General features: G+C 30.2%; 4 protein-coding genes across 4 annotated transcripts in view; 3 read left to right on the forward strand and 1 right to left on the reverse strand.

Moving 5' to 3' along the window:
* LOC113376274 (transcriptional activator cubitus interruptus) overlaps positions 1 to 15945 on the forward strand; it is an 82493-nt gene extending 66548 nt beyond the window's left edge. Inside the window, exons 2-12 of the mRNA XM_026616181.1 lie at positions 10079 to 10305; positions 10852 to 10950; positions 11255 to 11449; positions 11575 to 11756; positions 11851 to 12276; positions 12485 to 12649; positions 12834 to 13238; positions 13313 to 13463; positions 13545 to 13796; positions 13871 to 14055; positions 14140 to 15945. Of these exons, the coding sequence (XP_026471966.1) occupies positions 10079 to 10305; positions 10852 to 10950; positions 11255 to 11449; positions 11575 to 11756; positions 11851 to 12276; positions 12485 to 12649; positions 12834 to 13238; positions 13313 to 13463; positions 13545 to 13796; positions 13871 to 14055; positions 14140 to 15945 (4093 nt within the window). The remainder of the gene's footprint in view (positions 1 to 10078; positions 10306 to 10851; positions 10951 to 11254; positions 11450 to 11574; positions 11757 to 11850; positions 12277 to 12484; positions 12650 to 12833; positions 13239 to 13312; positions 13464 to 13544; positions 13797 to 13870; positions 14056 to 14139) is intronic.
* A 420-nt stretch (positions 15946 to 16365) lies between these two features.
* LOC113376892 (V-type proton ATPase 21 kDa proteolipid subunit-like) lies at positions 16366 to 18384 on the reverse strand. The gene is made up of 7 exons (XM_026616982.1): positions 18190 to 18384; positions 18063 to 18111; positions 17912 to 17995; positions 17691 to 17838; positions 17508 to 17622; positions 17306 to 17442; positions 16366 to 17072 (listed from the first exon to the last, which is right to left on the reverse strand). The coding sequence occupies exons 1-7, from the start codon at positions 18248 to 18250 to the stop codon at positions 17037 to 17039; spliced, it is 630 nt and encodes a 209-aa protein (XP_026472767.1). The 5' UTR covers positions 18251 to 18384; the 3' UTR covers positions 16366 to 17036.
* Positions 18385 to 18558: 174 nt separating this feature from the next.
* LOC113376894 (proteasome subunit beta type-3-like) lies at positions 18559 to 19959 on the forward strand. The gene is made up of 5 exons (XM_026616983.1): positions 18559 to 18687; positions 18828 to 19033; positions 19328 to 19500; positions 19562 to 19748; positions 19821 to 19959. The coding sequence occupies exons 1-5, from the start codon at positions 18685 to 18687 to the stop codon at positions 19867 to 19869; spliced, it is 618 nt and encodes a 205-aa protein (XP_026472768.1). The 5' UTR covers positions 18559 to 18684; the 3' UTR covers positions 19870 to 19959.
* Positions 19960 to 22065: 2106 nt separating this feature from the next.
* LOC113376891 (UV excision repair protein RAD23 homolog A) lies at positions 22066 to 25429 on the forward strand. Its single transcript, XM_026616981.1, has 9 exons — positions 22066 to 22334; positions 22531 to 22609; positions 23384 to 23558; positions 23723 to 23873; positions 23946 to 24096; positions 24168 to 24268; positions 24343 to 24460; positions 24888 to 24994; positions 25129 to 25429. The coding sequence occupies exons 1-9, from the start codon at positions 22269 to 22271 to the stop codon at positions 25237 to 25239; spliced, it is 1059 nt and encodes a 352-aa protein (XP_026472766.1). The 5' UTR covers positions 22066 to 22268; the 3' UTR covers positions 25240 to 25429.
* Positions 25430 to 27844: the final 2415 nt, after the last annotated feature.

Consider the following 27844-nt stretch of genomic DNA (forward strand, 5'->3'; position numbering starts at 1 on the left):
ACGAGTGAATCGTGAATGGCTGTTAGCGAGGGTGCGATAATGAGCGTCTGTGTTGTTTACCTATCAACGAATTAGAACTAGAATTAACGTGCAATACATCATCATTAGTTGAGATCGAGGTGAGTCGAATATCTTATTTTCTATAAACGAGGTAATGGGATCGATGGGACGCGAAAATTTACTAAATGTATAATTTTGAATCACATTATTTTTTTTTTCTTATTATATTTTTTAACAGCAATCTGAACCTTACGTCCTATGAGCTGTTGGGCTGAAACTTCTCCTTACTTCGTATTTTTAGATGGTAACCCAATGGTTAATCCATCCATATTTGATGATTTTTGTTATTAGAATTAATCTAATAGGGCTGACTTTTTATTGGTGCAGCAACGCCGGGCAAGGGCTATTTTCACTTGGAAACATATTGCTATCTATATTTCCAAGTGAAAATCGTTGTCACTGCTGCCTGACAACAGGCTGCTCGAAGTGGGTATCGAACCCGGGACCTCTGAAACAAGTCCCGTCGCTCTTAACCGCTTACCTACGGGCGAGCCCGAATCACATTATGGTCAATTTTTTTAGTAGGAAAGTGATTTTATAATGCATTAGTTAACTCATTCACTGCTAACCTTGTATTACCTAAATTTACCATTATGCTAAACGTTTGATATTAACTCTTACGCTACGAGTGTCGTCCATAGACGACATCCGTATGATAGTCCAGGCATTTAAACTTCAATTAGGTAAGAATCTTGGAATTTGAGATATCCAGCTGTAAGTCTGTAAATACTTGTATACTGACACCCTAAAGTTGTCTCAAAACCTACATATGGTATTGACACCCTATCATATGTAGGTTTTGAGACAACTTTAGGGTGTCAATATACAAGTATTTACAGACTTACAGCTGGGTATCTTTAAAGACTGGACTATGACGTGCTGTGTATCTCTAAAGACTGGACTATGACGTGCTGTGTATGGATGTCGTCCATGGACGACATTATCTGTGTCGGTCTTTGCTTCGAGATTTATCACTATGAGTCAAACTATTAATAATTCTAAATTTTATGTAATTTTTAATCTATATGATATTCGATTCCTATAAGGAGACGTGTTGATTAGCTTTTGGCCAAGGCAGGTCCAGCCGTTTAGAAGATACAGGGCAAAAAGTGCCAAAAATGGTACTTCCGTTTTTTAAGAAAACGGAGCTTCCGATTTCAGTAATTATTTATATTGACAAAATGAAAACCTGATTAAATTTTTGGGAAGGTAGGCCTAACGGTTTTGGAGACCCACTCAAAAAAGTAAAAAATAATGCCATTGGGCAGTCAAAAATGATCATTAGACATATGCACATCAAATTATCAGATATTTTATAGAGATTTCAATAATAGTCTTTTTTTATTTCGTCTCTAAAATAGCTACACAGCGCAACTGCTTTAAAAAAATATAGATTTTCAACAAAAAAAAATTTAAAAAAATGAAAATTTTCAAAAAAGTCAATTTTTTTTTCCAAAAATTTCAAAATTTTGAAGAAACTTTAAACCTATAAAAATTTTAAATTACGACAAGTTTCAGCAATTTGCTATGCACCACTAGTTTAGTTTTGAATTGGAACGTTAGCCGAATATAATTTTTTATATTTGAAAGTTAGTCGAAATATGTGTATAATAATATTATAGAATTGAACTATATATTAATCAAGTTTTTTTTTAAATATTCCAATTAAATCCTTGGCTTAGCTAAACCCACATGTAATTCACTATGGCACGATATTAATAATGTTCTTAAGTTAATTCTATGGAGGCGTTAGTACTCTCTCTCAATGAAAAATTTCTTATTGTCTACTTTTTTGTTAAATGTCGAGAATGTAATTGTGATATATTACTAAAATCAGCGACAATTATGTATTCTGATAAATGGCAGGAATAAAAAATTTTGGCGTTTTGTATTATAATTAGAGCTTACATTTAAGTTGCTAGTATTTTACTACCAGTAATTGCAAAGACTCATGTGTAATTTGTAATTATAGAGAGAATAAAATGTTACATATTCACGTCATAATTAACTGGATATTAATTGGATATGTGTAAGAATATCTCTAGAATTTTCTCATCTAATTTATCATATTTAACACATCGGTAAAATCAAAGTTTCAAAATAAAATGTTATGTGAACTCCCTATCCCTATATATTTTACGACTCCAATAAACGCGGCAATAATGATACAATAAAATAGAAAATCGTTTTGGTTTCGTTTAATAGTACCCTAGAGTTTGACTTGGACGGCCTAACTCAAATTTTCTTTATACTTGGGGGAATTGTTGCTGCTTTTTGTCGATGTGTTAAAATCATATAAAAAGAAACATATTTTTTTACATAAAAATTAAAAATCTTTTCTATGAATGTTATATTTTTACACATTTTTAAAACGTTCTTTATATTTTTTAAATCGATATCGTTTGTAATATTATATAGTTTATTTTAATTATATAAGATGCGATTAACAATTTATTTATAGTGTTGACGTGTTGCGCCAATGCCCACGAAACTCGATTGCTACTTTTTGTTAGGATTATATTTGAGATCTATAACCACAAGTGGAAATGTGATATCATACTGCTTGTTATCAAGCTGACCGAGGTTGGGATTGATCCTGGAATTAGTTTGTGTTAGACAACGTTTTTAAACAAGACGGGATCTATGTATCAGATAACCAAATATTTTAGATTCCATGAGTAATATTTATATCAGATTTTTTTTAATCGAGTAGAATAGTACCAAGTTTCACATTTCACACATTTTTTTATAAATCGTATTTACCTTGTAAAAATATTTATTTTCAATAAATAATTGTCTACCTGTCGATCTATATCAATAATTGTCGCCTTAAGCTTGTTAATCTGTAGTATTATTCCGTTCCATTCGTATTCCAAGAATTTCTTTCTAGCGAAAGTCGTAGAATAAATAAAGAGCGCCTTCGGATAATGATTGTATTTTGACAGAGCAAATATTTACATATCAATTCACTGCGTTTGACAAATATAAATAACGCATGTTGAACTTAGCAGCTTTATTTAAACGCAAGGACATGTTAAAACAAATTTTACAATGTATTATCTTATCGTCGGGTAGAGAGCTACTGAACAAATGAGGTAAATCATTCAACCTGTTGATCAACGATTATACTCGTCATGGAGAATTTGCAGAGTTTTGTGTATTGACGAGTATACACGTCATGCGTATAAATCTCTCACCATTGGCTATATAAAATAAAATAAATAGTCTTAAGTGGCATTTTATAAAACATTTTACCTCGATTGTGACGACACAAATCTGTGCGCCATAGTTCATTGAGAGCACCAAAGTTAACTGGAAAAGAAAAAAATTAAAAATTATATTTTAAAATTTTAATAAGTTTCACCATCTCACCATTGTACAAATTGTTCTGAACTGAAGAATCTTAATTTATTTATTTTCTTACATAGTTCACATAATAGCTTCAGAATGGCTTAAAATTTCACTTATAATTATATATAAAATACTAACAAGGAGGACTTCAAGTTTACTTTTCTTGGATTTTGATGAAAATTTACATGGTGATAGAGTCGATAATCAAACTGAACACCTTAAAATATTATAGGCCTACGAGATGTGGTTTAATTATAAAAAAATAATTACAGTTTTGAAAAATAGACCTCGCACAATACATACGCCATTTGTAAGTAATTATTAACACTACCCTTGAGGTCAATTACAAATTGCATTATCACAAAGTTTATACTAATATATTAATAAAATACATTTAATAATGTTGAATTCATTCAGTCGCAAATTCTAGTCAAAACAAAGTTCAGGATAAGTTTTGGGGGTTTCAAGTTAGATATTTCAGAAATTTTCGTTGAACTTTATCTCTAAAGTTAATAATAGATAAATAAAAAGGTGATTTGTTATACTTATTTGTAAGGCATTTTTTGGATAGTTGTAACAGTTTGCTGGCGTTTTGAAGACGAATAGTTGATTGAATTGTTAATATTCACACATTCATTATGTAAAGTATTTGAAATAATATTGTTAGTATTTAGGTGACAAGTAGGCAAATTGAAATATTTTTTTTATAATAATAAGATTGCAAATTCAAAATGAGTTAAATGAATGATGACAATCGTTTTGATGAACAAACAACTTGCGGACGATGGCTCACCATGAAGACCAATAAACTAGTTCTATTTGTCTCCATGGTTTATGAATATTTGAGAAACTTAGATGCATAGTTCTTCCTTGTATTGATGTAATCATAATAGCCGTTTCGTTCTTTTTCTTGAAGTTTTTTATTCAAAATAAACACACTTTGTCGTGTCTCCGTGTCGCAATCGCCAAGCTCGTCATTATAGTAAGAAACCTCTATAACGGGATCGTTGTCGTACCTAAACCGAAAAAACAAGGCGAGCATTTTGGAAATAAAATACTTCAAAATGTTCTCTTGTCGCTAGATATAGGACACTAACGTCTGAATAGTTATTTATTTCAATAGATATTGAAGGCCATAAAATAACCTGATTGATTAAAACATAAGACGTTTTGTAGGCACGCAGTTCAGTTTGAAAAACGTATGCGCAGACCAAATGTCTTGTTCTCAGAGTTGAACGATCCAATAAAAACTATATTATGCAATGATATTTTTATCGCATTTGTCTTCGAACCGGTTGACAACGAAATGACAATTGGATATATTTTCGGTGTTAATATTGATAACATAGTTATAGCCATGGGCTTACATCATAAGTTCCAAGTTTTGCCTCGGACAGCCTGATGTCAAGCAGTAGTGACAAGGATTAGATAGAAATATTTTGCCAAGTGAAAATAGCCCTTACCTGGCAATGTTGCATTGATAAAATATCATTATTATTAAAGAAATTGTAATGATAATAGAGATAGGATAGTTATCTATAAAAGTCAGCACAACAGCTCATAGGACTCGTTTTAATTTCTGATTAAATAAAATAAAAAATATCAAAAAGTGGGTTGAATGTTTAAATTAGTATTATATAAATGTTCAAATTATAAAACATCCTATTTAGAAAATACTTACATTTTATTAATAAGTATATAACTGCAACCTATTATCAAGTTAAATTGTTTTCTTTTATAAATATAAATCAAAAACACGTTTCCATGTGAGACTACTTTTTCCGGGCATTATTCTGTAAAATAACTCAGAAATACTAATATCAAGTATATAAATATATAATCACAACTAAAAAAGGAAACCATAAGGCTCCCTTCTAATAATAGAGCCATGTGTAACCACTAGCAAAACTATTCCTTAATGTAGAGTGTAATTCATTTGGAAAAACAAAAAATTAAATAGTTAAGTGAAAAGTGTTTCATAAAATGTTTTAACAATAAGAAAAGATGTCATTATACCTTTTCTTTAAATTATCTGTTAAAGGTTGTTATGAATCATCCAAACAAATGAATCATGATATATTGAAATATATATGCTTGTATATAAATTCGGAACATGGAAACATTTAATTTTCGCAAGCATAATATTCATGTTATGAATATTATTTACTAATTACATACTAAGTACATATATGATTACTCGTCGAGTGTCGCATATCATTAATGTGAACATTTATATCAATTACATCGTGGGAAAAACATATGAAATAAATTCAATTGTAGATCACCACATGATGCAGTCCGTGATGTTGCATTTCTTGAACAAATACTTGTCTGTTGTTTTATTTATGGTTTCGAAAGTTGATTGATTGATCGATTACTTTAAATTGAGATTATTAATATGATCACAAAAATGTTTATGCGTACGTCTCGAATTTAATAAAATCAGATAATCTTTAACCAACGTTCTGTATGTTGGGAGGAAAAGTTAATAATTTCACTATTTATTATAATGTATAATGTTAATATTGGAAAATAAGGATACACTTGATCTATAGTTTTTTCTGCTATAGTTGTTCAAAAAAAACCTTATAAGTAATTACCCATCTAAAAAAGAAATTGGTTGGTAGTTTTAGAGAGAAAGAAGTTCCTAGCTATGAAGTTTTATAGAGAAATGTCATTTAATAACATTAATAATAAATTACTTTTAGAATCACTCGAAAGCTCTCTGCCAATCGTCTACATCAAGTGCGTTTTGTGGTTGCTGCATATCGTAAATATTACCAGTCGAACATAAACTATAATATGTATTGATTTTATTGATTGGTTGACCGCAACCGTGCACCCACTTTGAAAGACACCACACAATTCGAATTTATAACATAATCATCAAAGTGTAAGGGATTTATATGTTTTTTCATTGTTACTTGGTTTAATTTTTTGGTAATTATTTGGATAGCGATCAGAACTTATGGCTAAGGGGGTGTCCATTAATCACGTGAGGTTTTTAGGGGGAGGGGGGGGTCTTAAATAACAAAATATCATCTGGGGGAGGGAGGGATATAGTAGGATATAACGTGTATTTATTTTTTACCTGAATTATTTAAAAAAATCTAAATATTTTACAATTTTTTCATATAACTAAATGCTTGATGTGATGCTTGGTCGGGGAGGGAGGTAATTTTGAATATTGCCATGGGGGAGGGAGGGGACAAAAATCCTTAAAAAGTCTATCACGTGATTAATGGACGCCCCCTAATGTGATGATTTGGCTTAACTAACTTCGGCTTGTATAAACGGCATGCCACACTATCTGTTCCTATCTCTATGTGATAAATTGTTGTTATTACAATTTCTGTAATAGTGATGATCTTTTATTGATGCAGCAACATCGAGCAAAAACTATTTTTACTTGGAAACCTATTGCTATCTATATTTCCAAGTCAAAACCGATGTCACTGCTGCTTGACATCAGGCTGCCCAAAGTGGGTTTCGAATTTTGAACCTCTGATTGAAAAATTTATTTTATTTCGTAAAAGAGGCCGTAATATAGTTAAATTCAGTAATATTTTTTTGTTTAAAATTTTATCATAAAGATATTTTTCATTATCCTTAAGATTTAAACATTGCTAATGACTTCGTTCTGCGCATCTGATTCTGTTTTACTAATTGATCCCTGAAAATAGTTCCATTGATTTTATTTTTTTCTTTTATGGCAGATATACATAATAAATTCACAGGATTGATTTAATAGCCTTGTGTTGTCCGTTGTCCGTTGTTGAAGCATCACTTTGGACATCCACATTTATAGCCTTCAACAAACTCCAATACGATTGTGCGAAAAACTCAATTGCGTTTTTGAATGATCGCAACCGATGTCCAAGAGGTGACGGCGGATGGTGGACTACAAAAGGTGGTTCATAAAATTACTCAGCAGCCCATAAAATTAGTCATCGATAAAACTGATATATAGCACTTTGAATTCTTTATAATATAGTCGATTGTGACTACAGTCACCTTTGCAGTGACTTTTTCATAAAATAAAAATAATACAATCAAAATATTTAGGTTGATCCGAGGAACAACAATCATGATTTTCAATCAGGACGATGCAATCCATGCATGGCATTTCTAAACCTACCTAATCGGATTCCTAAACACTTGCATCGTGAATTAACAACTTAAAATTTGAACCCAATCATGATTTGCAGTTTTACGATATTACCAATATGTTGGGATTATACATCCGTCATTGAACTAAAAAAACTTCTAAATTAAATTCTAAATAATTTTACGTTCATATAAGTCAATTTTTAAAACGGCTCTACGGCTCAATTTCTTCATTGTCAAGTTGATGAGATAATCAGTTTAGGAACACATCGAAAATGTTGGGTCGTAAACGAAAATGATATGGATGCAAAAGGCATCGGCCAACCAGTAGAATACTTAGTTGTTTTTTCAAATGCTGAGACTCGATTTTCTCCTGAGGCTTTATTTTACGATTGTTTTAAATAGCCGGCGATATAATTGACATGCCTTCGATAATTGACCGGGGCTTGTTCGGCTTTCATAATTGAGCCCTTTCGGATATCTTGAATTATACAATGAAATTTTTAGAATCGTACTTATTTGTTGGTCGGAAACGTTTTGATATTTGTGAAAAAATCAATCTTACCGGAAAGCGAACTTGTAATATAATTATACAAATAGTGCTGATAATTGGAGAAGATTACAAATAACATTCATGAACTAGACTACTGGGATATTACGTTTCAACTTTTATATAGAAGATAAATTTCATATTTGGAAAAATTACAATTGATCTTCAAGTATAATATATTTTCTTTTATTATTCGACATCTCCAAAATAATAAAGCACAGTTCTTCATTCCAAAGCACCGATTTGAATAGATATCATAAGTTAATTTTTGATTCATGATATGTTATCTAATAACAATTATATTGTCAGAATATGCATTGTATGTTTTCGAAGTATGTATAATAAAATTTATGTCTGACCTAATGCAATAGAATGTGCATCGAACAAATTCTCATTACTGTCACGAAGTACATGCTTCTAAGTAGGAATATTAATGGATCTTCTCTGCCATTTTAAAAGTAATGTATAACACTAGGCCATGAAATTTTATGGGGAATACTGCGATGCATTTTAATGCATTGCTTAATCCTATTGGCATTTGATTTTTATGACATACTGCCCGATATATATTATAGCAATATCAAATCGAGACTGTCACCAATTAACAAAAACAACAGCTAAATGATATCGGCGTACAAAATCGTGCAACATTTACAATTCCTTTGGACCATTGCCAAAAATTTACGAGCATTCACACATGTTTGAATTTGGACTTGCAATGTGCACTTTCATTCAGGACCGGTCGCGTTTACTATTTATTCAACGTTCACGCCTCGTCTCTAAATTTAAACTATATTAATCAAACCACATTAGAAATGGGGCGCCAAGAAGTTTCGACATCATGTGGAATAATAAATGGCAGTCGTTTTTTATAAACTATTAGAGGTAGATTTTGAACACATTTGTAGAATGAAAGATAATGATTTCTGAACTAAAAATCGTACACAAAATTATATAAAAATATATATCACATATTGAAATTTTGCTATTCTGTATATAAATCACAATCAATATGATTATAACTTATAATTTATAAGAGCATTTCAGGATGAACTATTTATACTTTTGTAATATATCTAATAGAGCACTAAATATTGAGTTTAGTTGCATTAGACTGAAAATATGAGTTGAGGTGATATTTTAACACGAGAGTGTTTTCCGCAGGAATGATACTGCTGTACAAGCTAGCAAACCACCCAAGTATTAGTTACACAAAATATTTTAAGATTTTCTCAACATTATCGATAAAAATGTAATCAAAAATTCAAACACTTCTAAATAACTAAAAACCACAATGACGAATTAGAACTCTCAATAATTTAACCCTCAGAGTGAATGTAGAAGTAAAAGTTGATGTCGTCTATAAGCGACACTTGTAGCGAAAGAGTTAAGTAAAGAGTTTTACTTTGGCTCTATTGTATACATTTGTGCAACGTGTTACGTTTTAAATACAAAGTTACTGTAACTTTTGTCTATTTACAAGAAAAATCTTTGTTTTTTTATCTCAAGTTATTGAACTATTTAGAATCGTCCATCCACCCATTCTCAAATAAAACATTTTTTCCAGTAAATCTATATATTTTACTGATATATCTATTATGTAAATATTGTTTGAAAGTAATGTGTGAATAATGCACATCTACTTTAGTAGATGTTAAATCTCTATTGAATTTCTATCTACTTTAGTGTTTCAAGGGTATAATTCTGTTCTGATCTTACGAAAATCAACTGCATTTTATTTGATACTGCTTTGTTATCAGTATAACGACTTTATTCATGTACAATTTCGACAGCATCGTTTTTATAATAATAATAAGCATTTCACGAAGCGTTTCTTACACGAGCCGTACACCTGTCTTGAATCGTACCTCTACCTGTTTGGTAGCCACTTGAATAATTATATATTATATTAGCTGCTTGTGAAAATATTAAGAATAATTTTTGGTTCGTGTATATTGGAAATATAAAATAATTTACAAAATATTAATATATTTTTTCTGTTTTTTACAGATTATCGAACAGTGCGGCCAGTTTGGCCGAGCTTCAGCTGCTGAGCGCCGCGTCGCGGAGAGTAGCGGCTGGCGTTAGTGTAGGAATGGCAGCCCCACCGCCGCCATCGCATCACCACCATCATGGCGGTCACCATGGACACCATGCAGACCCGCACTTTCATCCTGCATATAGGATTCCGCCAGGATACATGGATCATCTCTACTCGCCTGCCGCTTCTATTCATGGTAATAATTCAATTGCACTATATAATTGTTCTTCATTTTTTTTGTTTATTTTATCTACAAAATATACTAACATTTTTTTTTCAAATGCATGTCGCTTGCACATAATATCTTCTGCATTTTTCGACGTCGATGTTGTCAATCAATGTTAAATATGCATTTGGTTGTTATTCTTCGGAAGACTTGTTTATTTTTATCAAACCGCTCTAATATTCATCTATCATAAGAACGTTAATGTACTGCGGATGTCTATAGCAGGCTGCCCGCTGTTCTATTTGTAGCTACTCATACGAACACAACTTGAAGAAATGCATTGCCTTACATGACTCTACTACTGAAAAGTTTATTTTTATTTGAACGGTCTTAATATTTCATATGTTATCGTGCACTACTTACTTCAATTCGGTACTTTTTTTTTCTAAATTTACTCAGATACTTTATTTGCCTTTCAAAATTATTATATCATATAAGATTTGTTATGATTATTGCATATATTAATAATGATAAATAATTTGATGTGATTCAAAACTTGTATGTATTTTTTTGTAGGTCTAGGAATCGCACCAGATTTTCTGAGTTCCAGGGGGCTGAGCGAACTCCATGCTCCAAGTACATTGGCCTCAACAGATTTTCCTTTTAGTCTTGATGGTAAATACACATACATATATTTAGTTTTTTTCATTTAATTTTTTTTGCATATAAAAATTCAATTCATAACTATTTATTATTACTATTACATCAATTTGTAAATCCAAATGAAGTGGAAGCAATTTGTGAAACGGGTTAATAGATGTTCTTATCTTACGCTTATCCCGGACCGTTGACAATTTTTTTCTTTAAAAATTATTTGCAAGAAAACAGAAGCTAATTATGAATGTATTATTTAAATATTAATATTTTATAATAATTATATTATGTTTGTCATTAAGTTTATATGTTCGATGTTCTGCAGGATCTCGTCTGAACAGTCCGCGTCCAGGTAGCCTGAGGGCTAGTGTAAGCCGGAAGCGTGCTCTATCATCTTCTCCGTACTCCGATTCTTTCGATATTAATTCGATGATAAGATTTTCACCAAACTCTCTCGCCTCCATTGTAAATGGGAGCCGGAGCAGTAGTGCCAGCGGTTCTTACGGCCATTTATCCGCAGGTTAGTATAAGTTTTAAGAAGGTTTGGTATGAATCATATTTATCTAGAAAAAATTGTTGGTTTATCTTAACAATAAATAATTATATTACAATTATAGTATTTTTGAAATATTATTTTTACATCAGGTGCTATCAGTCCGGCTTTGAGCATGCACCCAGGAATGGCACCTCACATTCAACATATTCAAGCACATATTTTACGATCTGGTGGATTATTGCCTCCATTACACCCGCACTCTGCACATGGCACTCTGTTTTCTATGTCGCACCATCCTGTGCACCACGACTACTCGTTGGTCAAATCTGAGGTGAGACAATCATTTCTAGTATGATTATTAGCTGATTTCTTTTTATCATTTATCGAAATCATGATTCTATTGGTTGTTTTTATTTGATTTACAGATAATGCCCGATGTTTACAAGAAAGGAAGTCAAGGTGCGCCTATGGTCACCAACGAAGAACCAGACAGTGCTACAGCCTTATCCGGTACAAATGGTACTATACCTCCATCCGGTAAACTTTTGCGCGTTAAAAAAGAGCGACCTGCACCAGTGGCAATGTTAGATAATCAGACTAATGACACTGATTTGAAAGACGAACCTGGTGATTTCATAGAAACTAATTGCCATTGGCGTGAATGCGGACTTGAATTTTCAACTCAAGATGAATTAGTAAAACATATAAATAATGATCACATACATGCCAACAAAAAATCTTTTGTGTGTCGATGGGAAGATTGTTCGCGGGAAGAGAAACCGTTCAAGGCCCAGTACATGCTTGTGGTACACATGAGACGACATACGGGAGAAAAACCACACAAATGCACGGTATGAAAATATATTATCTTTTTTGAATTTCAGATATTTTTTATTACCTTATAACATAGTCAATGAAGAACTTTTTCTGGCTTTCAATCCAATTTAAATTTTCAATGAAGCAACCAAAACTTATAAGTCGCGCTTACGATTCTCTATTATGTTTTCTTTGAATCAAATAATCTCTGCTATCAATAATTTATATTTTTTATTATTTTAGTTTGAAGGATGCTGCAAAGCATATTCTCGTTTGGAAAACTTGAAAACTCATCTTAGATCGCATACAGGAGAGAAACCATATATGTGTGAATATCCAGGATGTAGTAAAGCCTTCAGTAATGCATCTGATAGAGCAAAACACCAAAACCGCACACATAGTAATGAAGTAAGTTCATAATATAACATAAAATATATATATATATATATATATATATATATATATTTGTACTTTTTAAGATCATATTTTATTTTGTCATTTCTTATTGCTTACTCTTGGATAATGTGTTGGTAAGATAGTTTATTATTCATTCAAAATTGAGTTCTTTGCTTATTAAATTATTTTATTTCAGAAACCTTATGTCTGCAAAGCTCCGGGATGTACAAAACGTTATACTGACCCAAGTTCCTTACGAAAACATGTCAAAACTGTGCATGGTGCCGAATTTTATGCCAACAAAAAGCATAAAGGTGGAAGTAACATGGACAATAATTCTGAAGATGGTGGCAATGGAAACCCAATAGATTCCAGTCCAAGAAGTGAAGATATGAGTGGAAAAACAGCCAGTCTTTCGAGTCCTAGCATCAAATCTGAATCTGATGCGAATTCGCCTGGAGTTCAAAACCATGGTAGTCCTATGGGTTTGACTCATCTCACAGGTGCCGAAGATTACGATGCTAATGGCGCTTTACCGTCTATGGGATCTGTTTCTGCAATGGATGATCCTAATTGGCCTTACGAAGATGAGGATTTAGAGGTATAAACTAATTTACATTATAAAAATATCAACATTTATATTGAACATTTATAAACATTTCAAATTTATTTCAGATTGGTGTATTACCAGTTGTTTTACATGCAATGGTTGGGCTTGGTGGAGATAGGTCTAGTGGTATTGTAGATGGTCATAATTCAAGAAATAGATTAAAATCACGGTTGCAGTCTAAAATGGGACTAAGTCTGAGTTCAATAACATCAGGAGGTATAAAACTCAGAAATAATTTATTTGCATATTCTATATTACTTTTTATATTCCTTATAAATAATATAATGATATTTGTAGTTCCTGGACCTCGGCGTAACATTGGTATAACTGATCTAAATAGAAGAATCAATGACTTGAAAATGGAATCTGGCACACCTACTCCCAAACCTACTTCATATATGGCTGCAGATGTACAAACAAGACTCCTACCACAAACTCAAATCAATAGAAGAGACAGTAATAATTCAACTGTTAGCAGTTACTATGGAACAATGAGCAGAAAATCAAGTCAGACATCTCAAATTTCTGCTATTTCTACAATGAGACAAGGTAAGAAAAAATTTTTACGACTCATTGGTTGAAATTACGGCAACCATGTTATCTTATTTTTATTTGATCATCAGGTGGAGCAGTCTCGTCATTTTATGATCCTATATCACCAGGTAGTTCTCGCAGATCAAGTCAGTTATCTACAGCCACCAATGGTGGTGCCAGTCTTCCACCGCCTCCTTCTTCTCATTTAATTGCATCTCATTTGCAACGCCTTCACAATACTGGACCTTATTCTACTTCCAATTTAGTTCTCCAGGTAGTTATCCAATCAATTCTAATGTACTTTCAATATATATATATATATATCATAATAATTTATCTGATTTTTTTTATTTTCTAGACACAAAATATGTCTCTCCAACAAAATTGGAAGATTGGTTTTAATGAGGATCAAGTTCAACCTTCAGCATCTGAAAGAAAATCACCCTTGAACAAAAATCAACAGCAAAAACCAATTACACCAAAGCTAGACTTAGAACATCCTAATCAAGAAGTAGTTCTTGATGAAGTAGGAGAGGGAGAAATGGTTGAAAATAAATTAGTAATTCCTGATGAAATGGTACACTATTTGAATCAAGTGGCTGAGACTTCTGAACAACCATTCTCAGGCTCTGAGCAAACAGCACAACAGCAATATAATTCATCAGCTGCTATTGATCAAAATAGTACTATTCAACAAACTAAAAGGGTGGAACAAACTAATTCTACAAATACATTCAATACGGAATATATAAATCCAAATTGTACGAATAATATGAATGTTAATACAAACATGAGCCCCAATCCAAGGCTAATGAGCCCTAATTCTAACATTCTAAGTCCAAATGCTAACATTATAAATTTAAATTCAAACATAATGAGCCCTAATTCAAACCTGCTTAGTCCAGGTTCTAATATAATGAACCCAACGTTAAATATGATGAGTCCTAATTCTAATATATTGAGTCCTAATACGAATGTGATGAGTCCTTCATCAAATATGAGCCCTAATGCAAATATGAGTGTTATGAGCCCAAATACAAATGTTTTAAGTCCAAACTCTAATATCATGAGTCCAAATACAAATATAATAAATGCAAATAACATTGCAAGCCCGAGTTGTAATATTAACCAAAATACAAATACAATAAATACTAATAGTATTTTAAACACAAACACAAACGTAATGAGCCCTAATTCACAAATGATTAATTCAAATACCAATACCATAGTAATGAGTCCTAATTCGCAAATGATAGGATCAAATACTGTTCCAAATGTTGTAAATGCTCAAACATCAACTATTGACCCCCAAAACTATAATGGTGCCAGCAACCAAAATAGTACATTAGATCCCGCAAAGGTGCATATTCGCAATCGATTAGGATATAATTCAAATAATTGCCCTATGGCGAATAACAGTTTTCCAATGAATCATTACTCTCAAATACAGCAATCTTTATGTGCAAACACAGGCAATAATTGTACAAATGATATGCCTGCCTCAGGAAATTTGTGTTCAAATAATACAAATCGCAATCCTAATGTAGCATTGAATAATTGTCATGACAAACATCAAGAAAACAGTTTTGGTTACTGCAACGATATACAAAAATCATCAACACATCAAATGAATCCCAATTTGAATGTTAGACCATGTCAGCACATACATGGATATTATCATAGGACGGATTACAGTGCAAGCAACTGTTGTGTTATGAACCATAATTGTATCGAGCAGCAAATGCCATTTAAAAATATGGCTCAGAAACAAAATTTCAGCAATTGCTATAGCAATAACGAAATACAGTGCAATGATATAAGTCAATCACAAATGTCTCCAAATATGCCAAATGTAAACAACTTTGGCACAAATAATGTTACAAATAATCCTGAACAAAATCCAACCCCAGTCCAGCAAGGCCATCCGGAATCTCAGGTGGGAATGGCAGCAAATAATGGACAAAATACACACAATATGCGACCTGATACTTACTTAAGAACTTTAGAATATGTACAAAGTTGTCAGAGCTGGAATTACAGTGATAATGAATTAGTTTCATCTACAACAAATCCTTTAACAACATCAAATATGGTCATTAATGATCTAACTACATCCTTGAATTCATTGCTCGAAGAAAATAGATTCTTGCAAATGATCCAATAATTCATGGCATTGATAATTATTTCCAATACTTAATTAATATTAAAGTGGCAATTTTATATAGTTAATATCTAATGTATTATAGTAGTTGTAAGTAAAATTGAATCAAATAAGTTATATATATCAAGCTGAAATGAATAGAAGTAATAATTTGAAACTATTGTAACATTAAGGTTCATGATATTACGAATTATTTCTACAATGTATTGTAAAATATTGCAACAAATTTAAACAAATCAAATGGTATATTTTATATATAATAAATATAAGTTTTATTAATGAAGTTTAATAATCAAAAATATTTCATTTCAACAATGAGAAAATTAAATAAAATAAAAAATGAATAAATTATCTAAAGGATTTATTATTATTTGTGTGATACTGTATGTTAAAAATGTGTTATTTAAATAAAACTAACGATCATACCTTGTGATAAAATCAGATATTTATTCTGTAGTCACAACTTGCTATCTACACAGGAATACTTATACTAAAAATATCCAACTAATTAAATGATTTTTCTATTGTGTTCTTAACTGTATGTTACAAAATAAATGTTAGACATATAACCCATAAAACCAATCTTTATATATTTAACTTTAACAATATTTACAAATAAATACAAATAAACAACTTTTCTTCAACAATTTATATGGTACAAGTATATGAAATAGAAATATATTTTTAAACACTTAACATATATATTAAATACAATACATATTCACAGATATCAGACGTGGCGCAGATTTCTTGTTCGTTTTAGAAAGTTGAATGGATTATATATCATTCTGAATATAATAATTTTTTTAATTTAAGATAATGGACCAACATTTTACATGATCAAGAAAACCTGGATTCTTATATAAACCTTTGGTCAAAATAAAATTGGACCACAGTGCGATATTGAACATATTATAAATATAATACTGTAGTAATCGATAGAAATAAACCAGGGAGCCGATCATGATTTCATATATATAGATGTTACAATTTTAAAGAAAGTACGGTGTCCATTAATAACATATGTGGTGTTGACATGTAAACTAGCATTCATTCATCATATCACTTCTGAGCAGGAATGTTAAAATTAATATTTAGCTTGCACCTTCTCCCATGTGTACTTTTGATGTCTGTGAAAAGAATACAATAAACCATATATTTCAATAAATCGAGATAGTTCTAATTAAATTGTTATCATCACTCATTTCAAATTTATGCGACAGAATCCTAATACCATTGCCGTTCTATGAATAATAAATATACGGCAGTAGCTAAAGGACTGCAATACATTTATATAAAGTACGTTTACAATATTTGTAAAACAAGTGTCTAGCAAAATTTGAATCATGCAGTCATAAATTACCATATAAATGCCAACAATTAAACCAAATAGACCAATAGCAGAACCAAAGATTTCAACAATGAGAATTTTGACAAATAGTGCAGAATTGGCAGCATCAGCAAGAGCTGCTCCAGATCCAACAATACCAACAGCGATACCTATAACATTGTTGTAAAATCAATCATTCCAATTAAATTAGGTAATTTTCATTATTATGTATTACCGCAGAATAAATTCACAAGACCAACAGCCAAACCAGCTCCAAAAAGAACATAACCACCCATCCAATTTGCTTCTTTATATCCTGCTTTTTCAAAAACAGATTTGTCTGTGTATTCCTATGAAGTAAATTTCAGTTCAGATCACAATTCAATTTATAATATATGAATTTAAAAACTCATATTACCGCTAACAGTCCTGACAGAACAATTGCTGTAATTAAACCATAAATAGCAACAGCTTCACAGAAAATAACTGAAATTAAGTTTTTTGTTTTGATTCTGGGCGCTTTCACACCACCTCCTACAATGGATGTGCCTGTGGTATGAATTCCACTAAAAATACGAATATCGTATTACTTATTTTCAAATTATTAATACAGTTAATGAAAGAGGAAAACTATCTTACACAGCTGCTCCAACAACTGACAATGCTACGGATAAACCAATTCCTAAGGAGCCCCACATATAGGGTGATGTGCTCTCCAAAAACCTGATAAATGATATAATTTTGAATGAATTATATTTTTTACTAATGAAATATATATTATAAAACTAACCAGCCAACATTGACACGTTCACCTTTGCCAGTAAGTACATGATATAACACTGAAAACAATAGGTAATGTAAAAACTAAGTAATTTGCAATAGTTTAATAATCACTTTTTCAATTTGTTAAAACATACCCAAAACTGTAATTGTAGCTGTAGCTGTACCTACAAAGGTATATCCGAGCGTGTACCTCATTTTTAATATTTTGAATCACTACTAAATAATAATATATTAAAAACGAGTCTTAGCTCATTCAATAAATGAATTTTATGAAAAAGCCTCAACGAGGGCGTAATATTGATCATATGACATGCATATGACCCGCTTGACAGGACTGTTGATTTTTGGATCAGGCACATCTGGTGAGAAAAGGAGACACTAACTGAGATTTTGCGTCAATGGTTGGTACGAGTAAATTTGAGTAGAATTTCAAATTGCGTTGTTGGGCCCCCTGAAAATTCTGACAAAGCAGTTTCATTGATGACAGTAATTTAATGATACTAAGCTAACCTTGTGTTTGGGTTTTGTTCAATTTGCGGCAATTTTTACGATTAAATATAATCGATTGTTCGCATTTAGTTTTATACATTTTAAATCTTTTCTTCACAGTCTTCACTGCTTAATATAAAATGGTATCTAAACTATAGTATACACATTTCTTATATAGTACATGTTTGAAGTTAAAGTGAATTCAATCTAATATTTTTTTTGGCATTATTACAAACGTTCGAATATATTTAATGCTACATTATGTTTATCTATTTATTTTCAGAGTATTCTAGGTTATAATGGTGGTTGTGTGCTAGCCATGAAGGGCAAAAATTGTGTTGCAATTGCAACTGACCACAAATTTGGTATACAAGGAATGACCATTGGATTGGATTTTCAAAAAGTTTACGAAGTTGGTCCTCACTTGTATGTAGGTTTACCTGGACTCGCAACTGATACTCAAACAGTATTTGAAAAACTTCGCTTCAGGTAATTATCTATTTTATTTAAATATGTTAACTCTAATTGTTTCTAGTAAAATACAATGTTCTCTTGATCCCTTTATTTACTCGGATTACACTACGTTCTCTATTATACATATTAAACAAGAGAACATAATATATAGAGTAGAAAACATAATATGTATAATAAAGAATGTGGTCTAATTCGAGTAAATGAAGTGATCAAGAGAACATTGTGTTTTAATAGAGGCGATTAGAGTTAACAAATATGTAATTTAATTTTTATTGAAATCAATTTTATTTGACTCAAATGTATGATTAGGAAAAACTTGTATGAATTACGTGAAAATAGAAAAGTATCACCCAAAACATTCGCACATATGACATCAAATTTCTTATATGAGCATCGATTTGGACCATATTTTGTAGAACCTGTTGTAGCTGGTTTATCAAAAGATACATATGAACCATATATCTGTGCTCTGGATTTAATAGGTGAGCTAAACAAATTGTTTTTCTCTCTCTATTTTGTATTACCAATATTTTTCGTATTTAGGCTGCAAAAGTGAATGTGAAGATTTTGCTGTAAGTGGTACATGTACCGAGCAACTTTATGGAATGTGTGAAGTTTTATATGAACCTAATTTGTCTCCTGATGATTTATTTGAATGTGTATCTCAAGCACTTATGAATGCTTTTGATAGAGATGCTGGTTCAGGTTGGGGTGCTACAGTACATATAATGTAAGTATTTTTCTGTGTAAATATGATAAAAGCAGAAATGATTTTAATATTTATGAATCAATTTAATTTCAGAGAAAAAGATAAGGTTACAACCAGAAAACTTAAAACCCGAATGGATTAATTCTTTTTTTCAACTTCTAATTAAATATACTATTATCCGATAATGCAGTAATAGTATCAACATATTTTTAATAAAGCACAAAAACAATTACATTTTTTTTTTCATTTCACTTAATTTGTTTATTTTTGCATGTTGGTCAATACTGCTCTTCTTAATGACAACCATCAGAAATCGATTATTAATGTTGTTGATTACGATTTTGTTATAACCGAATCATGGTTTTAGTAATAACTGTTTTACATGTTTTCAGTCAAAAAGAGATCTTCATGCTAAGGCCTGCGTTTGATTTACTACAGCATGCCCAGTGTTTTTTGATATATATTTCTTTTTAATTTTTGCTAATTTATAATCAAACCTAGGAGATTTGAATTGTTAACAGTAAAAGTAATTTGGAAACATGTTTTTCACAATTGTGATTTGAATTTGTCTTATCAAAAACAACTATTTATATATAATATTTTTTATATACGTCTGATAGCAATATCTTGAAACAAGTTTTTCAATACCATTATTTTTTTTATTAACTAAATAAATATATAACCAACAACTATGTATTGGCTCTATATCAGTACTCTATACTATTATATAATTATACCAAATTATTTGAGTATTTTGCTCATTTGTTAAGCAAGATCATTAGTTATTGTTAAGTAATTTTTTTTTTTATTTTTGGATTGCGTTTCACTGCATAAGCATGTTTATATGCTGCTTATAAAATTCACTCTTACCTAAACTTTAAAGCATAAAAATTTTAATTTTATTTTTAATATTCGGTAGGGTGCCAAATTTTAGGAAGTTGCTCATAACATGTAGGATAACATTTGCACTAAAATAATTATACATACACGAATTTAAACTCACTATGAATCTATGAATTTAGAAATAGAATTTATATTATATAGTATATTTATATTATATGTACAATATATAAATAGAATTTGAACTATATTATTAGTTTAAATTCGTTACCATTCCTGCCTGCTATTATATATAATAAAAAATTATCAAGTGTACTACGAATCTTCAAAACTAGCATGCTGTTGAATTTATAAATTATAATTAGATGGAGCGCGGAAGTGTAAGTTAGCTAATAATTATTATTAGTAAATTAATTAATTTTAAGCGATATAATAATAATTATTAACTTCCCGCAGGGTAGTTATAGTAATGAGCCGAAAATCGAAAATGAATATTTTTGCATTTCTCCACGTTTTGAAGGTTTCTGAATTTTGGCATACCTCAGAAAAAATGGATGTGTGTGTGTGTATGTATGGATACAATTTTTCGTCCACGTTTTTGGGCGCACGGATCAACCGATTTGAATGGTTCAAAAAACATTCGATTTCTATTGATAGGGAGATGTACTGAGTAGTTTTTGGCAAAGGTAGGTCCAGCTGTTACGGAGATAAAGAGCAAAGAGTGGAGAAAATAGAAATCGAGTTTTTGAGAGAAAGGAGCATCCGATTTGAATGATCAAAAAAACATTCAATTTGTAATGATTGGGAGGAGTGGTGATGAGTTTTTGGCAAGACGACAATACAGAATTCATAATATGTTTGAAAACATTTAATATACCTCGAACATTTCGTTACGGTACGGCAAGTTCCAGCAATTTGCCTTAACGCACGTTGCCATACACCAATAGTTAAATAATGTAACATAGATACTAAAAAATGTAACAGTTTGCGCAAATTATATTACGAATATATTATATTCTTATATTGTTTAGGAATGATCCTAGACAATATACTAATGATGATGAGGAATGATTTTGCTCACGTCCGTTGAATTTATACATCATAACAACATTGCAATACTTATTTATCCATGACAACAAAATGAACAGATCATATTTTACCGATTACATTATTATGTTGGCATTTGTTTGTTAATATGATACAGCAAACATTAGCGTTAATCACCCGTTAATAACGATATAATCATAATCGCATAAGATGTTTATATGCTTTTCTTTTATCCATGTTTATGATTTGTTTTATTTATCCATGATTATGATTATGATTATGATGTGTCATATTAAAAATCTTTATTTCATAGTAGCATGTAGGGTTAACAAGTGCCAAACAAGTTGAATGGTAACGTTGTCATGACAGTACGACACGCTACAATAAATGCGCTTTTAATCAAAGCTGGCGCGCTTGCTGGCAATGGTGGCAATGCGAGAAATGCACACAAACCCGCTATATTCCAAGTGGCCCCGTCACGGCAATATAGAATAAACACATAACAAAATGGCTACTACACACTACACTACTTATGCATAATCATCACAAGATATAACATAAAATAAAAACAATCGCAGTAGCTGTGTCATTACTCGCTTGCTCTATTGCGAGTTATTTGTTTGAATTAAGTGAATATTATAGTTTGAAAAAAAAATGTTGATTACTTTCAAAAATTTGCAGCAACAAACGTTTCAAATTGAAATTGAAGAAACTAAGACGGTATGGGATCGTTAATAAATGTTATATTAATGTATTAAACTGCTACGTGCATTGTTCATTTGCGTCAAAACTGTGTTTTTTATATCTGTATGGATTTAAGCTTTAAGATTTAATTTTATAATAGTCATGTTTGTGTTAGGTTATGTTTTATGTGATAAGCAAAATAATTATTGTTCATGTTATTACCCTTTCGTAGGTGAAGGAATTAAAAGAAAAAATAGAAAATGAGAAAGGAAAGGATTATCCAGCCGGACATCAACGCCTTATATATGCAGGTATGTACTTGCTTTGTTTATGCAAAATTTGTCCAAATGATTTGCATTATTTTGGAGTCATTACACTTCAGTTCTACACATTCATTTTTTAAACGTTAATTGTGGAAGTATACTAAAATTACATTAAATAATGTTATAATATTATTTATTATAGTATTTTTTGTTTTTATTTGAATTTAGTAAAAATTTCAGTGTGCTCGATAGACTGTAGTCAACAGCTGATACTGTTATCAACAGAATAATCAACAGCTATTTGAAATAAATATTTTAATGATAGTAAATAACTATAAATTTTGAATTTTTATTTATAACTAATTTTTAGTTTTAACTTTTTGCAAATTAGTCAAAATTATTAATCATTTCATCTATAATATTTTAAAATGTGATAGCAAATAAAATAAATGATTTAAAATTTATAAACTTGATGAAAATTTTTCGTACTCTGCAGACTGAATGTCGGACATCAGTCACTCATTGCTTTTAATGGACTCTCTCGACCCTTGTGTAATTATATTTCGAATTGTTTGATATGTGACACATGTCTAAAAAAAATATCCATTGAATATCTAAAATTCTCATAATTATAATTTTGAAATATTATTTCTTTGTATTGATATATTAACTTAGAACTAATTCTTTTTTTTTGCGATTTAGTTTTGCTATTAATATACTGATATCTCACTCGATAAATGCTTGGATATGATATAAGAGTTAGATCGATTATGTTTTTTATTTGGCAGTTTATCATTAACTTTTGGAATTGTTGTATTTTAGGAAAAATTCTCAATGACGAGCAAATTATTAGTTCTTATAATATAGATAATAAGAAATTTGTGGTTGTTATGATTGGTAAACCAAAATCATCAGAAAATGTTACAAGTACTCCAGTAGTGCCTTTGCCCGCGGCGACACCAGCCACTCCAGGAGATCAGCCAACCACACCAGAAAGGTAATTTTAATATGTTTTAATTGAAGTTATGTAAAATTAATAAATAATGTTCTGTTGGAATTTTCAATTATCTGGCAAACTTTATTATTTAAAATGCAAAGACTTAGATATTAATTTCTTTGAAATAATGTTCATGCAATTGTAACTTATCGTATTATTTTCAGTGCTCCTGAAATTCCTCCTGCTACAGAGTCTGCTCAAGGTGAGCAGGTACCTCAACCCGAACCTGCAAATGCAGAATCAGCATTATTAATGGGTGATGATTATCAAACGATGGTTCAAAATATAATTGACATGGGTTATAGTCGAACACAAGTAATACAAATTTTTATATGAAATTTCATAGCTGTTTTGAATATGATTATTGAAAATAATTGTTGAACATAGGTACAACAAGCGCTACGAGCTAGTTTCAATAATCCAGATCGAGCAGTGGAATATCTAATAACTGGAATTCCTGATCAAATATTTGATGATGCAGTAGATTTGGAGGGAACAGTTGGCCAAATAAATGCTACAATTGATACCAGCTCTGATAGTAAGTTTTTATTGATTTCATCCTTTTTGTTTTATTTTTGTTTTGTTATGTATGATTTTTGTCTTGATTAGATTCTGAGCCATTGGCATTTCTACGAAATCAACCTCAATTTCAACAAATGCGATCAGTTATTCAACAAAATCCGAGTTTGTTGAATGCTGTTCTTCAACAGGTAAAAAGAATTTCTTATTTACATTATGATAATTTGTTTGAAAGGAAATAACTAATGTAATTTGATGAAATTAGATTGGTCAAACAAATCCAGCATTGCTGCAACTTATCTCACTTCATCAGCAATCGTTTGTTCAAATGTTAAATGAACCTATTAACACAACTGCACCTAGTCAAAGTTCATCAAACCCAGGTATGCCATGCAATATTTCAAAATATTTTTTTTATCCTCAACTCTTATAAAGCAGTATAATCATTCTAAGTACATGGTTTCTCGAAGTTTTTGTAAACTATTTTGGGAGTATCATAACTATGGTATCCGGTTTGTTTCTAATCATTAGTAAATATTACTAGTTCAACTTAATGCCGATTATGCAAGTTCAAATTGATGTGATATAATGAATATATTGATTTTTAAATCAAATTAAATTATGAATTAACATCTAATTTGTTTAATAAATGTTCAGAACAGAACTTAGTATTCAAGTTTTGCTAAGAAATTTGAAGACATTAAGAATTTGTAAAGCTCAATAATCTAATCAAATCATAATTTCATATATATTTACTTTGCTCTTATTCAATATAATGTATAATTATTTGTTTTTTTTTTTTATTTTCAGAAAGTAGTCCCCAGGAATCAAATTTGGCATCAGTAGCTGAAACTGCAGCCCCTACGGAAGAAGATCTAGTAGAGATTACGCCACAAGACAAACAGGCTATAGAAAGAGTAAGTTCTGTCTTTTCTTAAAAATTTTGCCTTGATTGAATAAAAATAAATTCTTGTTTTATAAAATATTGACAATCTTTCTTAACACCTACATGGAAGTCTGTCTAATAGTCATTTATTATTTAACTTTTCAGTTGAAAGCTCTTGGCTTTCCAGAACACATGGTCGTGCAGGCATATTTTGCATGTGATAAAAATGAAAATTTAGCTGCTAACTTTTTGATATCACAAATGTACGACGACTAATATTTTGTTAAGTTTTATCTTTTTTTGTGTAAAGTTTATTTTTGTAGCTCTTCAAATTATTTAAGGAATTGTTTATATATGCAACTAATCAAGTAATTTATTAGAACATACAAATATATATATATATGTAAGTATATACATATATGTATATGTATGTAATATATATTTTAGTACAAGTCTGGAATACTATACTTAAAGCTGTAGAAACTAAATTATAATAAATATTAGGCTGGTCTTAGCCGTTGTTTGTAATAATTTAGTATAAATAAATAAAATATTAAATTCAAACAGTAACATACATAACGAGCAATTGTGTACAGCAGCTTGCTATGCCTTGTTAATACATACAATTTCATAAAGTGTTCATTGTTATTATTGAACACTCAGATTGTGTTTAATTGTACAATTTCTAATATATATTTTTATCAGAATTATCAAACTAAACGGAGTCAGTTTAGCGATTATTAAAAACATGCATTTCAAATCATATGAAAATTGTATCAATTTTGAAACATATTCCCCAGTCTAAGTTTCTGCTATTTCTATTTTGTTAGATATTCTTAAGTTGAATAAACCGTTATTTAAATTATGGTGTACATGAAATATGCAAATTGAGAGTGAAATATTATGATATTTGATAGAGCTAATAATTATTTATGAATTCATATTTATATATATCAAACATTTTTTAACATCGTATAATATAAATATATCCTTGCTCTGTATATAGCGTTTAAATCTAGTTATTTTGGTATAATATTAAATAGGAATTATGAATGAATACTACAAACATATATACATTTATTTAGACTATTTGAATAACCAGTGTTGCACAACTTAAGACAGTGGCATTACAGCTAATAATGCTACATGTTGTGTTTATAATTATGAATTTTAATTTTATTACCATATTACATACTTCTGAAAAACTTAAAACTTCAATATTACTAATAATATAGTAGCAAATTATAGTATATATGAAGGAATGTCAAATAATATGCTTATGCAGCTATTATAGTAAAAATAAGTTGTAAGCGTTCATAATTGTGAGTGCTCATTACATATTTCTATTTTGCTTACTGAAGATGCGTATTTTTTTACTGTGAATTACAGATAGGTAATATTAAACATTTGTAGTACTATTAACTTTACTATAATAATGTTTTTACATTGCAAATAGTTAACTTATCTTCTGTATCTTTTGTCATTGCTTTACTATTGCCTATTTGAACTATTATCTGTAAATAAACTTCATTTGTGTTATAATGTATTGTATTTTTGAATATTTGCAACTTAAGCACAATATTAGGTAATGGGGTAATTATTATAATATATATAATAGTAGTCCTAAAAAAACAGTAATTGTATAAGAAATTCTCTAGTCCAAGCCATACTGTCTTATATGAAAGATTAGTGATAACAAAAAATCAAAAGTATCTCTGCTGTTTATATGCAATAGTATTCTAACATTTATATTATTATTTTTATTTTAAATGGTTCAGATGGCAATAAGTGTAAATTCTTAAAAGGCAGCATGGTTTGCTATTTTGGAAATTTTCAAAACTTAGGGTTTATGTGTGTACAGCGGCTGGTTTGGGTTAATAATATGCATCTGGCAAAAAAGATAATTAGTGCATGGAAAAAGTAGTTATTCAACAATTTTAATGATAAATTTGAATTTGTTTTTACAGAAATATCTAAACAGTTATTAAGAAATTATTTTACAGCATTTTGTTCAGTGAAGACTTTCTGATAATTTAAGCAATCTGATTTGTTCAGTGATGAGTTTTATATGCTATAATTAACTTTGTATCAATAAGTCTTTTGTTATCTTTTTTGTCTCTCTCAAATAATGATTCTGAGAATGATTTTATTGTAAATATTTTGGTATATAATGAATTGTTTTTTTAATAACTGTTTTTTACCTGCTGATCATTGAATTATATAAATAATCTTGAACCTCTTACCAGCCTGCTATTTTGCTTTAATTTACTGCTTCAAACATTTTTATTTCAAAATTTATAATGGATAAATAATGATGAACTGTTACAAAATGAACTGTGCAATATTTTAGTCTTAATTTTTATATTAAAATTTTGTTTTGCATATGAGTTTCATATTAATTTTACGTTCTGGACGGACAAGAAATTATCTATCACGTCATTAGAATGCTGAAATTCCAATTCGCGTTCGTGTTCCAGTCCGTGTTGGCGCCATAACCCGGATAATACACTATTATGTTAATGTCGTACAGTCCATAGCCGAAAATCAAATTCCAGAAATTCATCTTATTTGTTTACAATCATATACTACAGAAGAATATACGTCCTTGATGACCTTCTCAGAATAGTTGACCTGTTGAGGTCAATCCCAACCGGTATTGGAATTTGCGTCGACTGTGCTATTTATGCAAATAACCACGACAAATGTGAAAAAAATTCCGAGAGTTTAATCTAATCAGCATTAGAATTAAGTTAAAAGTATGTTTTTTCAAGATTTATGAAAAATAACTCAAAAGTTTTATTTGAATCTTTCAAGTAAATTTAATTTTTATCCTTGATATCACAGCCTACAATGTGTATTTAAGTAGGCTGATTCTCTCATA

This window comes from Ctenocephalides felis, unplaced genomic scaffold (assembly GCF_003426905.1).
Source record: "Ctenocephalides felis isolate EL2017-DRISC unplaced genomic scaffold, ASM342690v1 CF-g0.4_SCAFFOLD_01886, whole genome shotgun sequence".
In the NCBI taxonomy this organism is placed as follows: domain Eukaryota; kingdom Metazoa; phylum Arthropoda; class Insecta; order Siphonaptera; family Pulicidae; genus Ctenocephalides; species Ctenocephalides felis.

Excerpts from the sequence above, each read along its gene's own strand:
- LOC113376892 (XM_026616982.1), bottom strand. The coding sequence starts at position 18,250 with ATGAGGTACACGCTCGGATATACCTTTGTAGGTACAGCTACAGCTACA. Across the intron at positions 17,839-17,911 it reads TCAGTTGTTGGAGCAGCTGT|TGGAATTCATACCACAGGCA; the intron begins GTAAGATAGTTT and ends TCGTATTTTTAG. Across the intron at positions 17,623-17,690 it reads TTCTGTCAGGACTGTTAGCG|GAATACACAGACAAATCTGT; the intron begins GTAATATGAGTT and ends TTTACTTCATAG.
- LOC113376894 (XM_026616983.1), top strand. Across the intron at positions 19,034-19,327 it reads TTTGAAAAACTTCGCTTCAG|GAAAAACTTGTATGAATTAC; the intron begins GTAATTATCTAT and ends ATGTATGATTAG. Across the intron at positions 19,749-19,820 it reads GGTGCTACAGTACATATAAT|AGAAAAAGATAAGGTTACAA; the intron begins GTAAGTATTTTT and ends ATTTAATTTCAG.
- LOC113376891 (XM_026616981.1), top strand. The coding sequence starts at position 22,269 with ATGTTGATTACTTTCAAAAATTTGCAGCAACAAACGTTTCAAATTGAA. Across the intron at positions 23,559-23,722 it reads CAGCCAACCACACCAGAAAG|TGCTCCTGAAATTCCTCCTG; the intron begins GTAATTTTAATA and ends TATTATTTTCAG. Across the intron at positions 24,995-25,128 it reads ACAAACAGGCTATAGAAAGA|TTGAAAGCTCTTGGCTTTCC; the intron begins GTAAGTTCTGTC and ends TTAACTTTTCAG.